This window comes from Colossoma macropomum, unplaced genomic scaffold, assembly GCF_904425465.1.
Source record: "Colossoma macropomum unplaced genomic scaffold, Colossoma_macropomum, whole genome shotgun sequence".
NCBI classification, from domain to species: domain Eukaryota; kingdom Metazoa; phylum Chordata; class Actinopteri; order Characiformes; family Serrasalmidae; genus Colossoma; species Colossoma macropomum.
Genome location: NW_023494787.1, coordinates 15898380 through 15914839, shown reverse-complemented (window position 1 = coordinate 15914839; position 16460 = coordinate 15898380). Strand labels below are relative to the sequence as shown.

General features: G+C 41.7%; 1 protein-coding gene across 2 annotated transcripts in view; it reads right to left on the bottom strand.

The window, feature by feature from the left end:
* Positions 1-13446, bottom strand: part of phf14 (PHD finger protein 14) — a 105433-nt gene extending 91987 nt beyond the window's left edge. For both annotated transcript variants that reach the window (XM_036566244.1, XM_036566246.1), the window contains exons 1-4: positions 13381-13446; positions 12186-12302; positions 8203-8879; positions 5964-6105 (exon numbers count right to left, since the gene is read on the bottom strand). In XM_036566244.1, the coding sequence (XP_036422137.1) occupies positions 5964-6105; positions 8203-8879; positions 12186-12302; position 13381 (937 nt within the window). In that variant the 5' untranslated portion in view covers positions 13382-13446. The remainder of the gene's footprint in view (positions 1-5963; positions 6106-8202; positions 8880-12185; positions 12303-13380) is intronic.
* Between the last annotated feature and the right edge of the window lie 3014 nt (positions 13447-16460).

The window sequence follows — 16460 nt, the reverse complement described above, 5'->3', positions numbered from 1 at the left end:
TTTCCATGTCGCCAGAAGGTACAGAGGCAAACTCATCTAGCAATAGGCTCTTTTTCTTGTTTGCTGCTACATAAAATTCTACAGTTTGAGTAGCTATAAATCAAATAACAGTAGCTATGAATCAAGCAACAGTACTTATGCAAAACCTTCTTCAGAAACAATCTGATTAGTAGCGTAAAATGTACCCAAACTATTTTTGAATAATAAAACGTTTTGAAATGCATTCCTGCGATGTCACATAAGACGGTAAACTACAGCCCTGTAATAAGTTCTACTGTTTTTTCTTTTCCAGACTTTTTCCTTCATAAAAAACTCTTACCCTGCATTCACACTGGCAGCGAAACGACGCAACAAAGGGCCCGGAGCTTATTCACTTTCAATGAGAGCTGTCGATTTCCGGTGACAGGAGGCGGCCCAAATTTTGGTGACACGAAGTGGGCGGAGTCCGCAACGTGACAAAGTTGACCGGAGCTTAACTTTATGCAAATACGGAGCAAAGCGATGTGACAATTACCGAGAGGAATTGAGCACTGAGCAGCGTAGTACATGCTTTATCTCCGCCACTGTGAAATGGTACGCTCCTTTTTTGGTTCCTAGATAATTGTTCCTACTAGAGGTGGAATAATGGCCATGGTGCATTCACCGCAAATAGACAGTAATAGCAAAGACCAAATACTGTATTCCTCACAAACTGACTGCACAGACAGGGGGATTATATAAAAATAAGCACGCAAGCCATCTCTCACCAATAATTTTGTTTACAGCGGGAATTCATCTGATTTATGCTTGGCATCAGTGAAACCATGGCAACCAAAGGTCCACTCGAGTTCAGAAATGATTTTGTTGCTGCGGGTGTGAACGCAGGGTTACAGACACTCAAATATCAAAATTAGTAAAAATTCACACACTACACATGCCTTATTTGTATATTCAATTAAGTGGATAATTCCTCTTTAACTGATACCACAGCGTTGTTGACGCCACTCAACTTTGCTCTAGCCATGTAACTGCAGCCTCACTAACACCAGCTGCAGAGCAAAAATGGCTGATTAACTCAAACACATGGAGAACGAAGCAGCAGCATTCAAGCCTGGCTCAGACCCTCATACTGTACCAGCAGCATCAGAGCAGGAAACGAGCCAATGCATGCCAAGCTAACTTAATGGGTCACCTTTCCAGACCAGCGCACAAGGCTCAGGTGAGCATGTGTGACTCAGATGCAGCTGTATGGACTTCCACTACCCATACCCCTCCAGGCAGGGACTGGTGGCATGATGGCACAGCTGGCACTGGAGGGTGGCAGGTAGCTGGCAAAGGGTGATAGTTTCAGGGGCTAAACAGCTGTGCCCCCGAGTCGAGGAGGCTGGCACCACCCTGCACGCCCAACCAACGTGCTACACAAAGTAGAGAGCAGGGGAGGAGAGATGATAGTAGGGCTGAATGATATATCATTTGTTAATTAGTATCACAATATTGGCCTTTGCAATGCTAATATTGCAAAAGGCTGCAATATGCAAATGAGCCTTTCATAAGTCCGCTGTTCAGGATAAGTTTCTGTGGGTGTTTTGATGAATAAATGAAATCATGTAACTAAACAATGGAAAAAATAATGCAGGCTGATCTTTAACCTTGTTATGATCTGTTTTAATATATTGTAAGGCATGTTGCAATTGCAATATGTAGCAATATAATCAAAATATGGTATTCTTTTCCATTTTGTGCAGTCTGAGATAGTAAGAAAATGTTCACCTTCACCGGTTTTCCTGACCTGTTACTCTGTATTTGCATCTTCTCATCCTCCTCAGTTACAGTCTATTTACTACCCTTCTCTTTCCTCACTCTCTTGCTTGTCCAGTTCGGCTTCTTTGCTTTCAGAGTCTGGTACTGATAATTCCTTTCATATGGATAAAATTTGTGCCATAAATCATAAATGCCCTCCACAAAGAATCGAACCTTTTCAGACAGAATATGAATATGGATATGGATATTTATCATTTCATTTTTGATATCAGGATACATCAATACATATAGTATTTCAAAATTCAGTAGATATTTATATACTCTAGAAAGCCCATAAATAACTCTAGAAGCTTAGTTTTCAAAAGATGTGTGGCTATTAGTCAATCACAACCCTAGAAACATCACAGACATAAATAAACGCCTGCAATCTCCTGATCAGAGTAAGTGGCAAATGTACGGTAGTTGTTTCATCACAGAAGAGGAAAAACAGACTGTCTTGAGTAGGAGAGAAGTAGATAAGAACTGGCCTTGAGTGCTACTTCTTCCAACTGCCATCCCTTAAGCCCCACACTGCACGCCACTCAGCCTCCCTGCGGCCTCTTCTCATGGAGATTAACCAGCTCTCAGAGCAGAGCAGAGCAGAGAGAGAGAGAGAGAGAGAGAGAGAGAGAGAGAGAGAGAGAGAGAGAGAGAGAGAATGGACAGAGAATAGACAGAGAATGAGAGGCAGAAAGAGAATGATTAAACAGAAAGAGGGAAAAAGTAAAAGAAGATGGAAACAGCAAAATCAAGACAGAATGAGAGTGAGAGGCAGGGAGAGCATGAGACAGAGAAAGAAAACGAGCAATGTGAAGCAAGAAGACGAGAAGAGCAATGTGCACAAAAAAGAGCAATGTTATGAGAACAAGAAAGAAAGAAAGAAAGAAAGAAAGAAAGAAAGAAAGAAAAAAGAAAGATGAGAGAGAGCTAAAAGGAAGAAAGAAAGAAAAGAAGGAAAAAAGAAAGGGAGGCTGGAACAACTCTTTTCTTCTCTTTAGAACTTGGTGCATTTTTTCATTCTCAGTAAGAGACAGACACCCCGAGGAAGACAGACAGACACCCTGAGGATAGGAGAAAGACAAAAAGACAGAGGAAAATGTGGAGAGACAGACACACAGAGACATATAAAGAAAGATGGAGAGAGCCAGACATACAAAGGAAGACAGAGAGAGGCAGAAACACAGAAAAAGACAGAATGAGAGATAGACACCCAGAGAAGACCGAGACAGACACACAGAGGAAGACAAACAGAGAGACAGACACACAGAGGAAGACAGACAGAGACAGATACACAGAGCAAGACAGACATAAAGGCAGATAGAGAGAGTCAGACACACAGAGGAAGACAGAGAGACAGACACAGATGAAGACAGAGAGACATAGATGAAGACCAAGAGAGCCAGACACACAGAGGAAGACCGAGAGAGCCAGACACACAGAGGAAGGCAGAGAGAGAGACACACAGAGGAAGACAGATGGAGAGACAGACAGATCCACAGTGTGTGTATGAATTAGAGTGCATGTCGCTCTAAGGGCTGACTCTGCAACACTGCGTTTGGCACATCAAAGGACCCTGGCTGTTCCAAGGTCACCCCCTGATTCACTGCTACCAGGTTATGAAATAGCTTGTTTCAGTGAGCTGGCGCTAAAGGGGGATGTGTGTGTGTGTGTGTGTGAGCTCCAGGGCTGTGGTCCATCTCTGTCATCACACTGTACTCTACTCCATCTCCCTGCGTCACCCAGCCAGGATGGCAGAAGCAGCAACTGTGATGCACTTTAATACACCTAACCCCAGGTGAAACACCTCCTGACCACAATACAAGGACATGCCCTACCACACACACACACACACACACACACACACACACACTATTCACTCACGCAGAGGTCTTACGCTGAGACATCCTGGGGCTTTCTGAGGTGAAAAAGAAGAAAGCTAAAGTCTTTTCCTCGTCAAGAGGAAAAGTCAGGATTCCCTTTATCTATTTATTCAATAAACACAGGTCAGTACTAGCAATAAGTTATGTACCGGTCCTTTTGTACCAGCTGAAATTCTTTTTAAGGCATAGTTGTGTTAAAACCTTGCACCTGTATGCCACAAATGAGCACACATAACACAGCATGCAAACCTTTAACATAAGCGAAAGTTAGTCTATTGAGCTGAACTGCTATTAGCATGTGTAGCTGAGTGGAGTTAGAAATATTTCAGTCACATTTCAGTGAAACGTTTCAGTGTTTTTTTCCAGACCAGTCGTTCTTAACATATTTCGCCAGACATTAGCAAGAAATATGTTAAGAACAACTGGTCTGATGGGGTTATAGCCTAGCATGGACACCAGTGTCCTCCCACACCACCTGCGGAATTGCCTTCCTTGGTTAGCTGCATCAGCTGACACCACGACCTCAGAGCCTTGTCCTCATAACAAGGTGCGTCCCAACTACTATTGATAGTACAAAGGATGTAATGTTTACCACATTTCTGTAGTGTCTGAAGGTCGCAGAAATAAGCATGAGTGTACAGGACACACATATGAGACAAATTACTTTTTTTTGGACATGAAACAACAGTTAGCATCATTCTGGCAGGCCCAGAGAAGCTGCTGCATGCTTATGTGTATATATCACAGATTAATGTATACATTTATTCGGTTCTGTATTTTTACTTTTAGGTGTGCTTTTTAGGCCACAAGTGTGTGTACTTGCGTACACAAAAGGCCTACTGTTAGGAATTCAGTTCTGTGTGGTCGGGTGCCTTGAATCAGCAAGGCATCAGCAAATAAGTAAGTTAGTTAATAAATAAATAAATAAATAAATGACAAATGAGTAATTGGAAATTAGTGGTGTCACATTGATCCAGCAGGGCATGGCCAGCGTTAACTAGGCCTGTCTGAAAGAGAAGGCGGAGGCTAAAAGACGATTTAAAGAGTAATTGATTTTGTTTCCAACAAGTCACAGACACAATGAGCTAATAATGCAGGATGATGAAGCTTACTCTCCATTCACTGTTCATTCCTCCCTCTCTCCCTCTCTCTCCCTCTCTCTCCCTCTCTCTCCCTCGCTCCAGAGAATTCTTCAGCTCTAGGGAACAGAGGGGTGCTGACTACACTGGATCAAATCAGGTCAGGGCAGAGTTTGCACATCAGGATGAGTGCAATATTATTTACATGATGTGTTTTACAGTTTTGTTGCAATTAAAACACACTGATTGATTTTCGACTGGCTTCAAATATACAGAACCTTTGTGATAGGGATTAACAAATTCAGAGAAGAATGCAGTGCATCCGAGGACACAAGATGACAAGGAAGAAATCAATGGGTTAATCTGTCTACTGACAATAAGTTAACAAAACTACAGAATGCTGTAAAACCTTGTATCCCCAAACAATAACTTTATAAAAAAAAATAGGGGGGAAAAAAAACATTTTAATGTGTGTGAATGTAACAGGATTTTATTCCAAGTGATTCTGGACCATTTCTGTTGGTCAAGTTACCCTGAAGTTTTCATACAATGACAAGGGAATCTGCCCCTTTAAATGTGTAAAATATATAAATAAATAAAAATAAAAACAAGTTGTTGTCCAGACAGCAAAATAATAACTGCACAGGAGAAGGAAAGAAAAGTCTTCTTAAGTTTGAATGCAAGATAATGCGACAAGATTTTTTTGCAAGCAATTTTGGAGCACTTATTTTGGTCTATTTATATAAAAAATAAAAAAGTAGCAAAAATGGAGATACAAAATTTTGTTTCGACAGCAACATTATGGTAGTAACAATCCTACAGTTCCGAAAGAATTCTGCAGATCTCAGTTCTGACTTAGGGGTAGGAGATATGGCAAAACCAAAAAGTAATTTTTCACTGTACATGCTATTTGGGTTTAAATACTATCAAAAACTGTGAGTACAATGTTCTTTCACATATGGCACTACAGTAAATCTTGTTAAAAATTGCTAATTATGCACTCTTTGTAATGAATCAAGCATTGTTTAGTGTTTTAAATACTGATGATACCCACAGTCTGCTCAGATAAGCATACTGTTACATAATTTATTACAATAACGGTAAAATATAATCATATTGCTCACCCTTACTCTGAATTACATTTTAGAACCTGTTTTTCAAAAATTGTTTATAAACTTCTCATAAATATTTAAGCCGTGGCTAGCGGCAGAATTTGTGGATTTACCTTCATGCACAGTCACACCACAGTTGTCACATTGGATGATCTCGTCAGCGTCCTCACTGTTGTCTCCCAGACAAACGCAGCAGATCAGGATATGCTCCATCCTCTGAGCGCTCCATGGCTGAGCTCGCTCCAGCAGAGAGTCCTGTGGACAGTATCCAGGAAAACCATACTCTTTTACACTGATCTAGGACCAGATTTCTGCTCTCAAATATGAGTCTTAAACATTAGTGTTGAAACAGCAGACTGATCCCAGATTAGGGTAAAAGGACACACTCACCAAAAACCTGCAAAGCCACTGACAATCTCTCACCTCAGGGACTGGTAGATTAGCCCATCTTATACACCGACTCCCAGTTTCCAGATAAGTCGATTATCAAAAAAGACCTAAGTGTCTTTTGAAAAGTTCAATCTGATGGTCTAAAAGCCAGTGACTGCATTATCTGACTGATCTGCTCAGACCTCCCGTGTGCATTCATTTGGACACACTGAAAATGACATCCGTGACCTTTAAATCTGGGATCGGCTTTGTTTCCTACACAAGTGTAACTTTCAAACAATTTATTGCAATGAGCTGCCACTTCAGCTGATAGTAGTAAGTGGACACATGCCAAAACAGCAGTCTGAGCTGGTGTGCAATTAAATCACATGTGAAGTCTGACAGGCCACTGAAAGTTACTATATGACAGGGCTGCAACTACGGCTGGGTATCACACGAATTTTTTCAATATCGATGCCAGTACTGATACAGATTCATACTTCATTCATACAGATACAATACTTCAATACCGATACATGAACAATACAAACTTCTCACCTTCTGTAAAATTACAAAATGAAAGTAAGTGTGGCTTTTATCAGAAATGTGTTAGAAGTGAGTATATTTACTGACCGTAATGGACTGCAAAGTCATCAAAGGAGCACCAGACAGAATCTAAAGAGTGCTAATATTAAACACCACGCTTACAGAATGTAATTTTGGGCATTTTTCCACTGCACATTCAGAATCAAGACCTGACCCACTGGAACTATTTAGTGAATATATAGTGAATTTGGGGTTCTGGTTCTAGCGCATTTTCCACCTGGGAGAAAACAGCAATGATCATAGTGACACCGATAAAAAGGACTGCTACCATTAGCTACATTACTAGCATACACCACATTGGCGAATTCTTTCCAAAGTTATTCATGTGATAGTGCTTGAATGACTTAACTAATGAATTATGAACTAATGAATGAATTAACTTAAAGAATTGGTTAACTTTTCCATGGGCTTCAATTACACGAATCAGCAAAAAAGAACTTCCCGATGATACGAGAGAGCTCAAACAATCTGTTAGAAATTCTTTCATTCTTTTCATTAAGGCCCACGACATGTCTCACATAACAGCTTGAGCTTTCTTTTATTATTCGATGTTATATGTGTTTGCAAGTGACAAACAATTCATGTTCTGTTTGTTGCAATATAAAGATATGATTAAATGACTACGGAAAATAACTGCGACAGCCGTACTCACGCAACAACAATGCCTGCATCTCCTCACTGTTCCTCAGATCTGGTTCTTGCAGCAGTATTCTTTGCAGTATTTTTTCTATTGGCCATTTGCTTAACCAGTAAGCAATGAACAGTGTGGATAGCCCACCCTTTGAGTAAGCACTAGGTCCAGCTGGTACCAATTCTAAGCAAAAAATAAAAATAGAGCCTGTGGTACTGGACTTAGAGCCAATAGAAAAAGCACAGTTCGAGTTTTCTGGTGCCAAAGATTCTGGTACTTTGAGCACGGGAAAAATGCCTTTAGACAGCCGGTCACCAGTCTTGCTTATTGGCTCAATGATCCACTGATGATAAGACTGACAATTTAGGCACTGAATTACACAGAATTCTTCAAAAATCAACTGAAGTATTAAAGAAATTTGGTGGGAATTAACAATTACTGCTATAATTTGCTCCTACTTTTGCCTGTCAAAGCACCACCATTACGCAGTTCCATCTGTGCAACAAGAAATTTCTTCCTTAGAAAAATAAATTAATTGAAGCAATATTGCCCCAAAAACTTCCTACAGTGTAGTGTCTGTTGAACTAATCTCGAACACATAATTGGGCATTTTGCAGCAATTTTTTCAAGCAAACAATGCGTCACCACTTACGTCAACTAGTATAGTAACAAAGTAGCAGCCCTGTCATCCTGAACTCCCGAACCATGATCATTCAGTGGTGATTCAGTCTTGGAGGGCATCTCACCTCATTTCCCTTTCCATGGGATGTGCTGTGGCTGTCGTTGGTCTCCTCCTCATCAAACGCTCCTGTGCTTTTGGATGCTTTTTTCTTCGACTTCTTCACCACCTCCTCACCGTCACTACTGCTGTTCTCATTGTCGTCATCATTTTCATCATCGTCGTCATCGTCATCATCATCATCATCATTGTCATCTTCATCACTCCCCTCATCTTCCTCTCCCTCGCTCCCTCCTCCTTTATCCTTCCCAGCAGTCTTGCTTTTCTTCTTCCCTGCCGAAGGCCTCCAGTCATTGTCATCCTCGCTGTCATAATCGTCCATCTCGTTCAGCTGCTCCATAGTGGTGAAGTCCAGCATAGGCCGGTTCCGCCGAAGGTTCCACTTCTTGGGCTCTGCAGGGCTTTCTTCGGTCGTGCCGCTGCCGTTGGGTTCTGTGTCCGGGGTTTTTTCACTTTTCTTGCGGCTTCTAGACGTTCCTCCCGTTTCTTTACTGCTGGTCTCCTCTGAGGATGGCTGCTCCTTGGCCTTCTCCTCTTCCTGAGTATCTTCATTCAGGTCTTTGGCCTCCTCCTCATCAACACCCTCCTCGTCTGCAGAGACGGCGGCATCCGAGTCGCTGTCTGTGCCTGCAGCGCTGTCTTTAGAACCCTCTTCATCACTGCCATTTCCTGTGCCTTCCGACCCTGACACACATAGTAGAACAGAGAGGTTAGCTCAGCCAAAACGAAAAATTTAACCACTGCTGCATCTGGTGTAAGTATGCCTCCTACAGCAGTGCCACAACAAATTTCCAGTTTAAACTACAGGAAAACCCCCTGATGTCTCTTGAAGGTGAGAACTTTTGAAGAACTACAAGCTTTTTCATGGGTCTGCTTGAAATGTTTGTTTTTTTTTCTCCACTTGCTGGCAAAAGCAGAAGGAAGCCAGATACCTAATGGTGCTGCTAGGAAGCCAAATGTCACGTCTGTATTTATTAGCCTTTACATGGTTGGCTATGCCAGCAATCAGGACTATTTTTAGCACCACGTGGAGATTCCCAATGGTCGTATGACTTATTTGCATAATGCATGCTGGGTATTGTAGTGATAGAACACGGATGGACAAAACACGCAAAGTAAATAAAATTGTGACCTTGGTTAAAACAATGAGGCTTTGGGATACAAGGTTATGCAACATTACATAACATGACAAATAACATTTACTGCTAGTTTTAGGCCAGAATGCCCACTCAAATGTAGCTGGCTAACCAACACATATTTAGTGTCTGAAGATTGTTTATTTAGTTTTGCACTGGAGCTACAAGGCTTATGTAGGTAACAAGTAATGGAGGCTTAGCATTGCGCTAACAGCATGCTATGGACTTGGACATAATTGTGAACGACATGCAGGATACCGTTTTTAGCTGTGCGTTGTACTTTTGTCCATTTCACAGAAAACAGCCCAATACATTTGGGGTAGTGGAAAAATTGTTATTTTTTTTGCCAGGCAGTTATTCCAAGTGACACGAGACCAGGCTCACGGAATGGGGAGAGATCTAAAAACTCAAAACTGAATTACCAATTACACAAGCATATTTGAAATCACTGATAAAATCTGACCAAACCCTCGGAAATAGGGTCTTTTTCCGTGTTGTTCTGGCTACTGCGCTTGCGTAGATCTCCACAACAAGGGAGGGCTGTCCCTGCTTGTGGCGTAACCAGCAAGCTGATTGGCTCTGTTTTGTGAAGGGTGGGACGCTCACAGCATAAACAGCAAGCTGACTGCCTCTTTTTCGTGAAGGGGCGGGGCTTACTCTGTAAACAGACGCCATGTCGAGCATTACAATGTTCCCCCTTTATATTTCAGCCAGTGGTCTGTCTGCTCACTTATAACGTCTGTGATTTTAACCACCCCAAAGTTTGGGCTGATATTCTTCTACATCAGCCATGTACACACACACACACACACACACACACACACACACACATTTTCTAAGCCGCTTATCCATCTGGGTCGCAGGGGGAGCTGGAGCCTATCCCAGCGGTCATTGGGCAAAAGGCAGGAAACACCCTGGACAGGTCGCCAGTCCATCGCAGGGCAGACATATACATTCACACACACACTCACACCTAGAGGCAATATAGCATGTCTTTGGACTGTGGGAGGAAACCAGAGCACCCGGAGGAAACCCACGCAGACACGGGGAGAACATGCAAACTCCAGACAGAAAGGACCCTGGTCGCACGGCCAGGAATCTAACCTAGGCCCTTCTTGCTATGAAACGACAGAGGTACCCACTGCGCCACTGTGCTGCCCACATCAGCCGTGTAGTCACAGATATTTAAAAGTTGTATAAAAGATTTTCTTGTCAAAAGTTGTCAAAAAACTTTGCTGTCCGTTTCCTTTGTGACAAAGATTTTCTCATGGCATTAGATGTTTGTTATTCCAAACCATCAGAGGAAGTGCATATAACACAACTCTCAGAGTCACAGGGATCAGAGCGTGTTAGAATCTCATTATCAGCTGACAGCCTTTCTGCACCTTCGCTGACACAGTCCTGATGAGGTAACTCAGTGTCCACCTCTCATCCATCACTGAGAAATGGAGCAACAGCCAATGGAACTGAACTCGTGCAACAGAAGTGCTGGAGGAAGTCTGGTTTATAGACAAGGGCAGACACTGTCACACACGGTGATGAAGACTTCATTTTCACCTTAGCGTGAGTTTCCATTACTGAAAAAACTACTGCATTAACCTGAGCCCAAAAACATGCTGTAAGAACATTTTTGCATTTTGACCATAAGTTTCGATAGCTAGCTCCAAGCTAACTCTGCACAGCCCCAAGATCCACAGGTTCAAGGCCAGATTAACACAAGAGGTCCTAGTCCTGTGGACCCCATATTACGCATGTTTTTGTGTTTTCCCTTATCTAACACAACTGATTCTCACAACTCATTAACTAATTAAAAAGAGGAACACATCACACCTATAACCGCACTGTTGATTTTAGTGTGTAACCCCTTCTGAAGTGGACAGCTGTACTGCCACTGAAGCCTTTGAAAGAAAATCTCTAAGTCAGTTCTTGTGAACTGATTTTCTCCAAAAGTTTGAGAGCAGTGGAGAAAAAATTAATCGATGTAACACTAATATGTAACACTATGACTGAACTCTTTGCCTCCAGCTGTGCTGAACTCCAGGGTAATGTTGTACGATACTGACTTTAAATGCAAAGCCCTGACAAAGCAATCACGATTATTATATTATTATTAAAATAGTGTGCCTGAACGTGACAAAAGTACACACAAAAATACAGGCCTTTTTTTGGCTGTATTAACAGAAAGAAATCTAACTAACCTCTCATTTAAGCAAACAGCAAAATACAAAACTACAATAGCACCATTCACTATTGTTAAAAAACTGTTGTGTGTGTTTTGTAATTGGCCAAATAGTCAAGTTACTCGTCCCCCATGTGGGAGAGTAGGGTTTCAGAAAAGCACTCATTAGGCTTCCAATGGGTTGTGCTGGAAATAAATAACGTCTCTCTGACGCTGCATGTATGAGGTTTATTTTATCTGTTTAGTCATCACAGCTCAAACAATGTTTCTATAGCAGAAACAATAAAAATATGATTTATCGTGCAGCCCTAGTCAAGAGACAGGCTCATTCATACCAGTTTTACTGTTGTTTACTCAGAACATCTCGTGCTTATTCTCAAATTATTTTTAGTCAAGGGCTACACACATCACTAGAGATGTCATGATACCAGTACCGATACTGATACTGATACTGAAACCTTGTGTGTCGGCAAATACCAATAACAATCTGAATTTTAATCTTGAATTTAATCTTTACTTACATCATAAAAGGAATAGCTCTAAGTAAAGCAGACACTGAGCAATGTAAATGGAGTGTAACTGTATGCAAGGGCTTAATATTAATTAACCCCACTTTAATACATGACAGGATCTTTGTTTGGACTTAAAAGTACAGTCCATATTGGTATAGATTACCTGAGCCTTCAGCATCTCCCACTTCAAAATCACTGTCGTCTGAGCTGTCATAATCCAGAGCATCTAAAAGAGAGGCAGCCAGGGGCTTCACCTGCCTGCGCTTGGAGGTCCGATCCACTGGAGGAGGGAGAAGAATTTATAAACGGAGGAAAACAGTTGATATAAAAGTTGTCGCAAGATCATTGCAAACACACTATAATCACTTTCTCACTTCCACCACTGCAGTTTAAAGTAGCCAGACCTCCAATGTTCAGTGCACAACAGCCTACTGCACTTCATTCTATACCTAATATATAGTTTAAATCTGCTAGCTACATAGCTAAACTGCTAGCCAGGTAACACAGTGGCATGCAGCATCAATCTCAGATAGCTCTTTATTCTTTGCACCACACAGGTCTTCAAACAGTGCCTTCTAAACGCAAAACTGCATACTGGTAACACGTCCAATAGGAAACCATTCGGGATGCCGAGAGCTAATAACCAGCAGCCACTAGAGGCGGGCAATATGACACTATTTTTCATTATCATGATACATAACAATATGCTTCTCTAAGCTACTTCTACTTTCTACAGCATGCATAATTACAAAGAGAGCATATCTAGTCCTGTTTAATTGAATTTAGTGCAACACAGTATAAAATGCTGAACAGAAATCATTGATCATTCATAGTTTCTGTTAGTATTTTTAAAAATGCTTTGTCTGTTCTAACTTATCACGTCAGACAAAATAAACATCGTGACATATCGTGTATAGTTAAAACTTCTTGAAGTATCGTGATTTGACATTTTGCCATATCGCCCACCTCATTTTAAAAGACTTCCCATATTTGGGACGGTTATCCAAGCTGTTTGAGCAAAGGAGACTGGCTAAACAGCAGAAGCTAAACCAATGTGCAGCCTAATATGGAAGCAGGACTGAGTATTGTGCGAAAGTAACTGGACATTGCGAGACGAGAGTGCAGAGTTAGCTTATTCGCTGCATACAAACACATTACAATACAATCCAGCCAATGCTGGCAGGCTAGCCAAAGCTATTTGGCTAGCTAGCGATAGCATCAAGCAAACCTGGAAAAAAACACACGGAGTCACAGCTAGTTACTCGTCTACAGAGCAAATTCGCTGCATATTTCCTTAACGAAGCATATACGAGCCATTTTTATGCATAACTTAAAATACGACGAAGCACATCACCTACTTTATAGGTTTCGTTCTTTGATATCTACACTGAGCGGCAGTACAATGGGCAGCCCTTCGGATTCTGTGTACCACGCACTCACCGTGTGCTTACGTAGAGCGCAGGGGTGGGACTTGGAAACCATAGCAACCCCCTCCGCAGCCTTTCCACCGTGAAGCACCATAGCAACCAGCTGCGGCCTTCCGGGCGCCGAGGCAGCTTCGGCCGCGTTCCAATCTGCGGACTTGTGTTCTGTATCTCTTAGACAGGGCGTATTAGTCATGTTCCTTCTTTACCCTAGTTTTATGACTTGGTTAGCGAGCTAATGGCAAACGGTCTATCGTTAGCCGTGTCAGGGTTGTGCAGTTAGGTGAAAGGAAAACAGTGCCTTTCTAAGCACATTCTGACTGCAGTGACTTTAAATGTGCTCGTGTACTGCTGCATTTAGCTACACTAGCCAGTGTACTTACTATAGTGTACTATAGGCTAGAGCTAGTGTTCTTCCTAGAGTGTACCCTACCGAAAAAACGTTGATGTTGGTTCCTGGAGGTGTGTTTTTCTGATAGGCTGATAAAACGGTATAAAAAATTCTAATGGTTTTAAAAGTGTTCTCCCATTTCGAAATCGTCTGGGTCGTCTGAGCTGTTATAATTCAGAGCATATAGGAGAGAGGCAGCCAGGGGCTTCACCTGCCTGCGTTTGGAGGTCCGATCCACTAGAGGTGGGAGCAGAATTTATCAAAGGAGGACAACAAAGTTATCGCAAGATCATTGCAAACACATCACAATCACTATCATTTTCATCACTGTAGTTTCAAGTAGCCAGACCTCCAATTTTCAGTGCATGACAGCATACTGCACTTCATTTTATGCCAATATACTGTTCAAATCTGCACCGGATTGTCGCGACTCAAAGCACAGACCTGAGAGCATTTATCAGTCCACACTTATGTGTTTTAATGCATTAAATAAAGTATTGACTATCAGATCTGTATAAACATGTGTTGCCACTAGAAAATGATCAAATAAAGTGTATGTAGACAACATTTGAGCAAGTTAGCTGTTTGAACGAGAGCATATGAGCTAACCAAAAAGGCACCAAAAAGGGTTCTTCTATTGTTACGATGTCAAGATTGTAGCAATAGCAGAACACTTTTTGGAGCTATATAGAACACTTTTCAAAAAGGTTCTATATAAAGCCATTTAATTGGGGCAGTCATGGGCTGGAGGTTAGGGAACCAGCCTTGTGACCGGAAGGTCACCGGCTCGATTCTCTCAGCTGACAATACATGACTGAGGTGCCCGTGAGCAAGACACCTAACCCCCCAACTGCTCCCTGAGTGCTGTGAACAGGGCTGCCCACCGACCCTGGGCAAGCGTGCTCACTGCCACTAGTGTGTGTGTTCACTAGTGTGCATGTATGTGGGTGTTTCACTGCACGGATGGGTTAAATGCGGAGGTCTGATTCCTCTGTGTGCAAACACAGTAGGCTAATGGTTCTGAATTTAATAATGCAAAGTGTTCATGTAGGAGTTCTATATAGAACCATATTCTTTACTAAAGAACCCTTGAACCTTCTTTTTGTATGGAGCTTACGGAAACCATGCTAGCTGTCCACAGCTGTCCTATTCACTACCCAGCTTGATTTCAGCTCTAACTAGTTTGGTTCATAAAGTTCATGGTTCATGAAGTATATAACTGTATTGTTGCATTGAAGGTAATTACAAATAATGGCACGTTGCACAACTTAAACCAGTGGTCTCTAATCCTGGTCCTGGAAAGCTGCCTTCCCGCAGAGTTTAGTTCCAACTTGTATTCAATAAGCTGCCACACTCCTTGCTTCACTCTAACACATCTGATCCAGCCAATCAGGGACTTGGAAAGAGGTTGATTAGCTGGAGCTGGTCAGGCAAATTGTCGTTGGAACTAGGTAGCTCTCTAGGACCAGGGTTGGACCACTGATTTGAACACAAACAAACAAAAAAAACAACAGAAAGGTTTTAAATGTATTTTATTGTGTTTTACTAAACTTAATAAATGTTAATGTTAGGTTAATCAGGCAACACTTTGGCCTGATTTGTTACATTAAATGTGGTACACACATAAAAAGTACTAGAGTGGGGTGCACTGTTGTTTTGATACTCTATAAATTCCCCACTAATGCCTTATAAAATGACTGAGTCTAGATGGCCCGAGGCTTGCTTCAGTGGATGCTGCGTTTCTGTTTGGTTTGATTTTTGCTTTTATTTATGCGCTCACTCTCAGTGTTGACATTCAGAGTATAACACCATGACTACCGGCCTCCCTTGTGTGCTGCTCAAAAGCTCCCGACTACAGAAGATTCAGAGTCAACAGGGTCATGTAGATTGTCTTATCTCTCACTTTTTCCACATTTGCCCTCTCTCTTGCCTACAACTGCCAAAATGTGTTGGAGTGAAAAGCTCATTCCAGTCTTGTTGTGCAGACTATAAATGTTAACTATTGATTGTCATTATTCAGTTTTTTTAGAGAAGGTCTATTTTCCCTTCAGGCTTAGCTGAGTTACCAAGTTTAAAGACAGTATTAAACCAAGTTTTAGGTAGTTACCTTGCTCTCATTTACATACCGTGGCATTTTCAACAGATTGTTTTATAAAGGCTTACTGGAAAAATTCCTGATAATTCATTCGAAGGCAGCAATGTTTGTTGTGAAATGAAGTGTAAACTAAAGGTTGAACATGCCAGAAAATATGCATGTGGAACACCAAATAACAAGAATAGCATCAGTGTGATTGGGGGAAATTACTGTTTTTGGCTTGTTTTCAGAGCAAGGTTTGTTTCTATTGTCCTCCTTTGACTTTGCCAGTTTAGCAAAACAGGAGACGATTAAAATAAATGAGCCTAGATTGATCCTGATACACGGCAGGGGAAGACCGATGGGGGAGGCAAGTGAAAGGGATGATTACGACTGTCCTTGCCCGATGACAAATGGCACTGCATTGTGCTCGAAAGAAACCGTTTTTTATCTCTTGGCATCAAAACACTTCTGGGATATCATCATAGCCATCAACGTCATCATCACTGTCACCTCTCTTTTATTGCCTGAATTTCCTGTTCTACATGA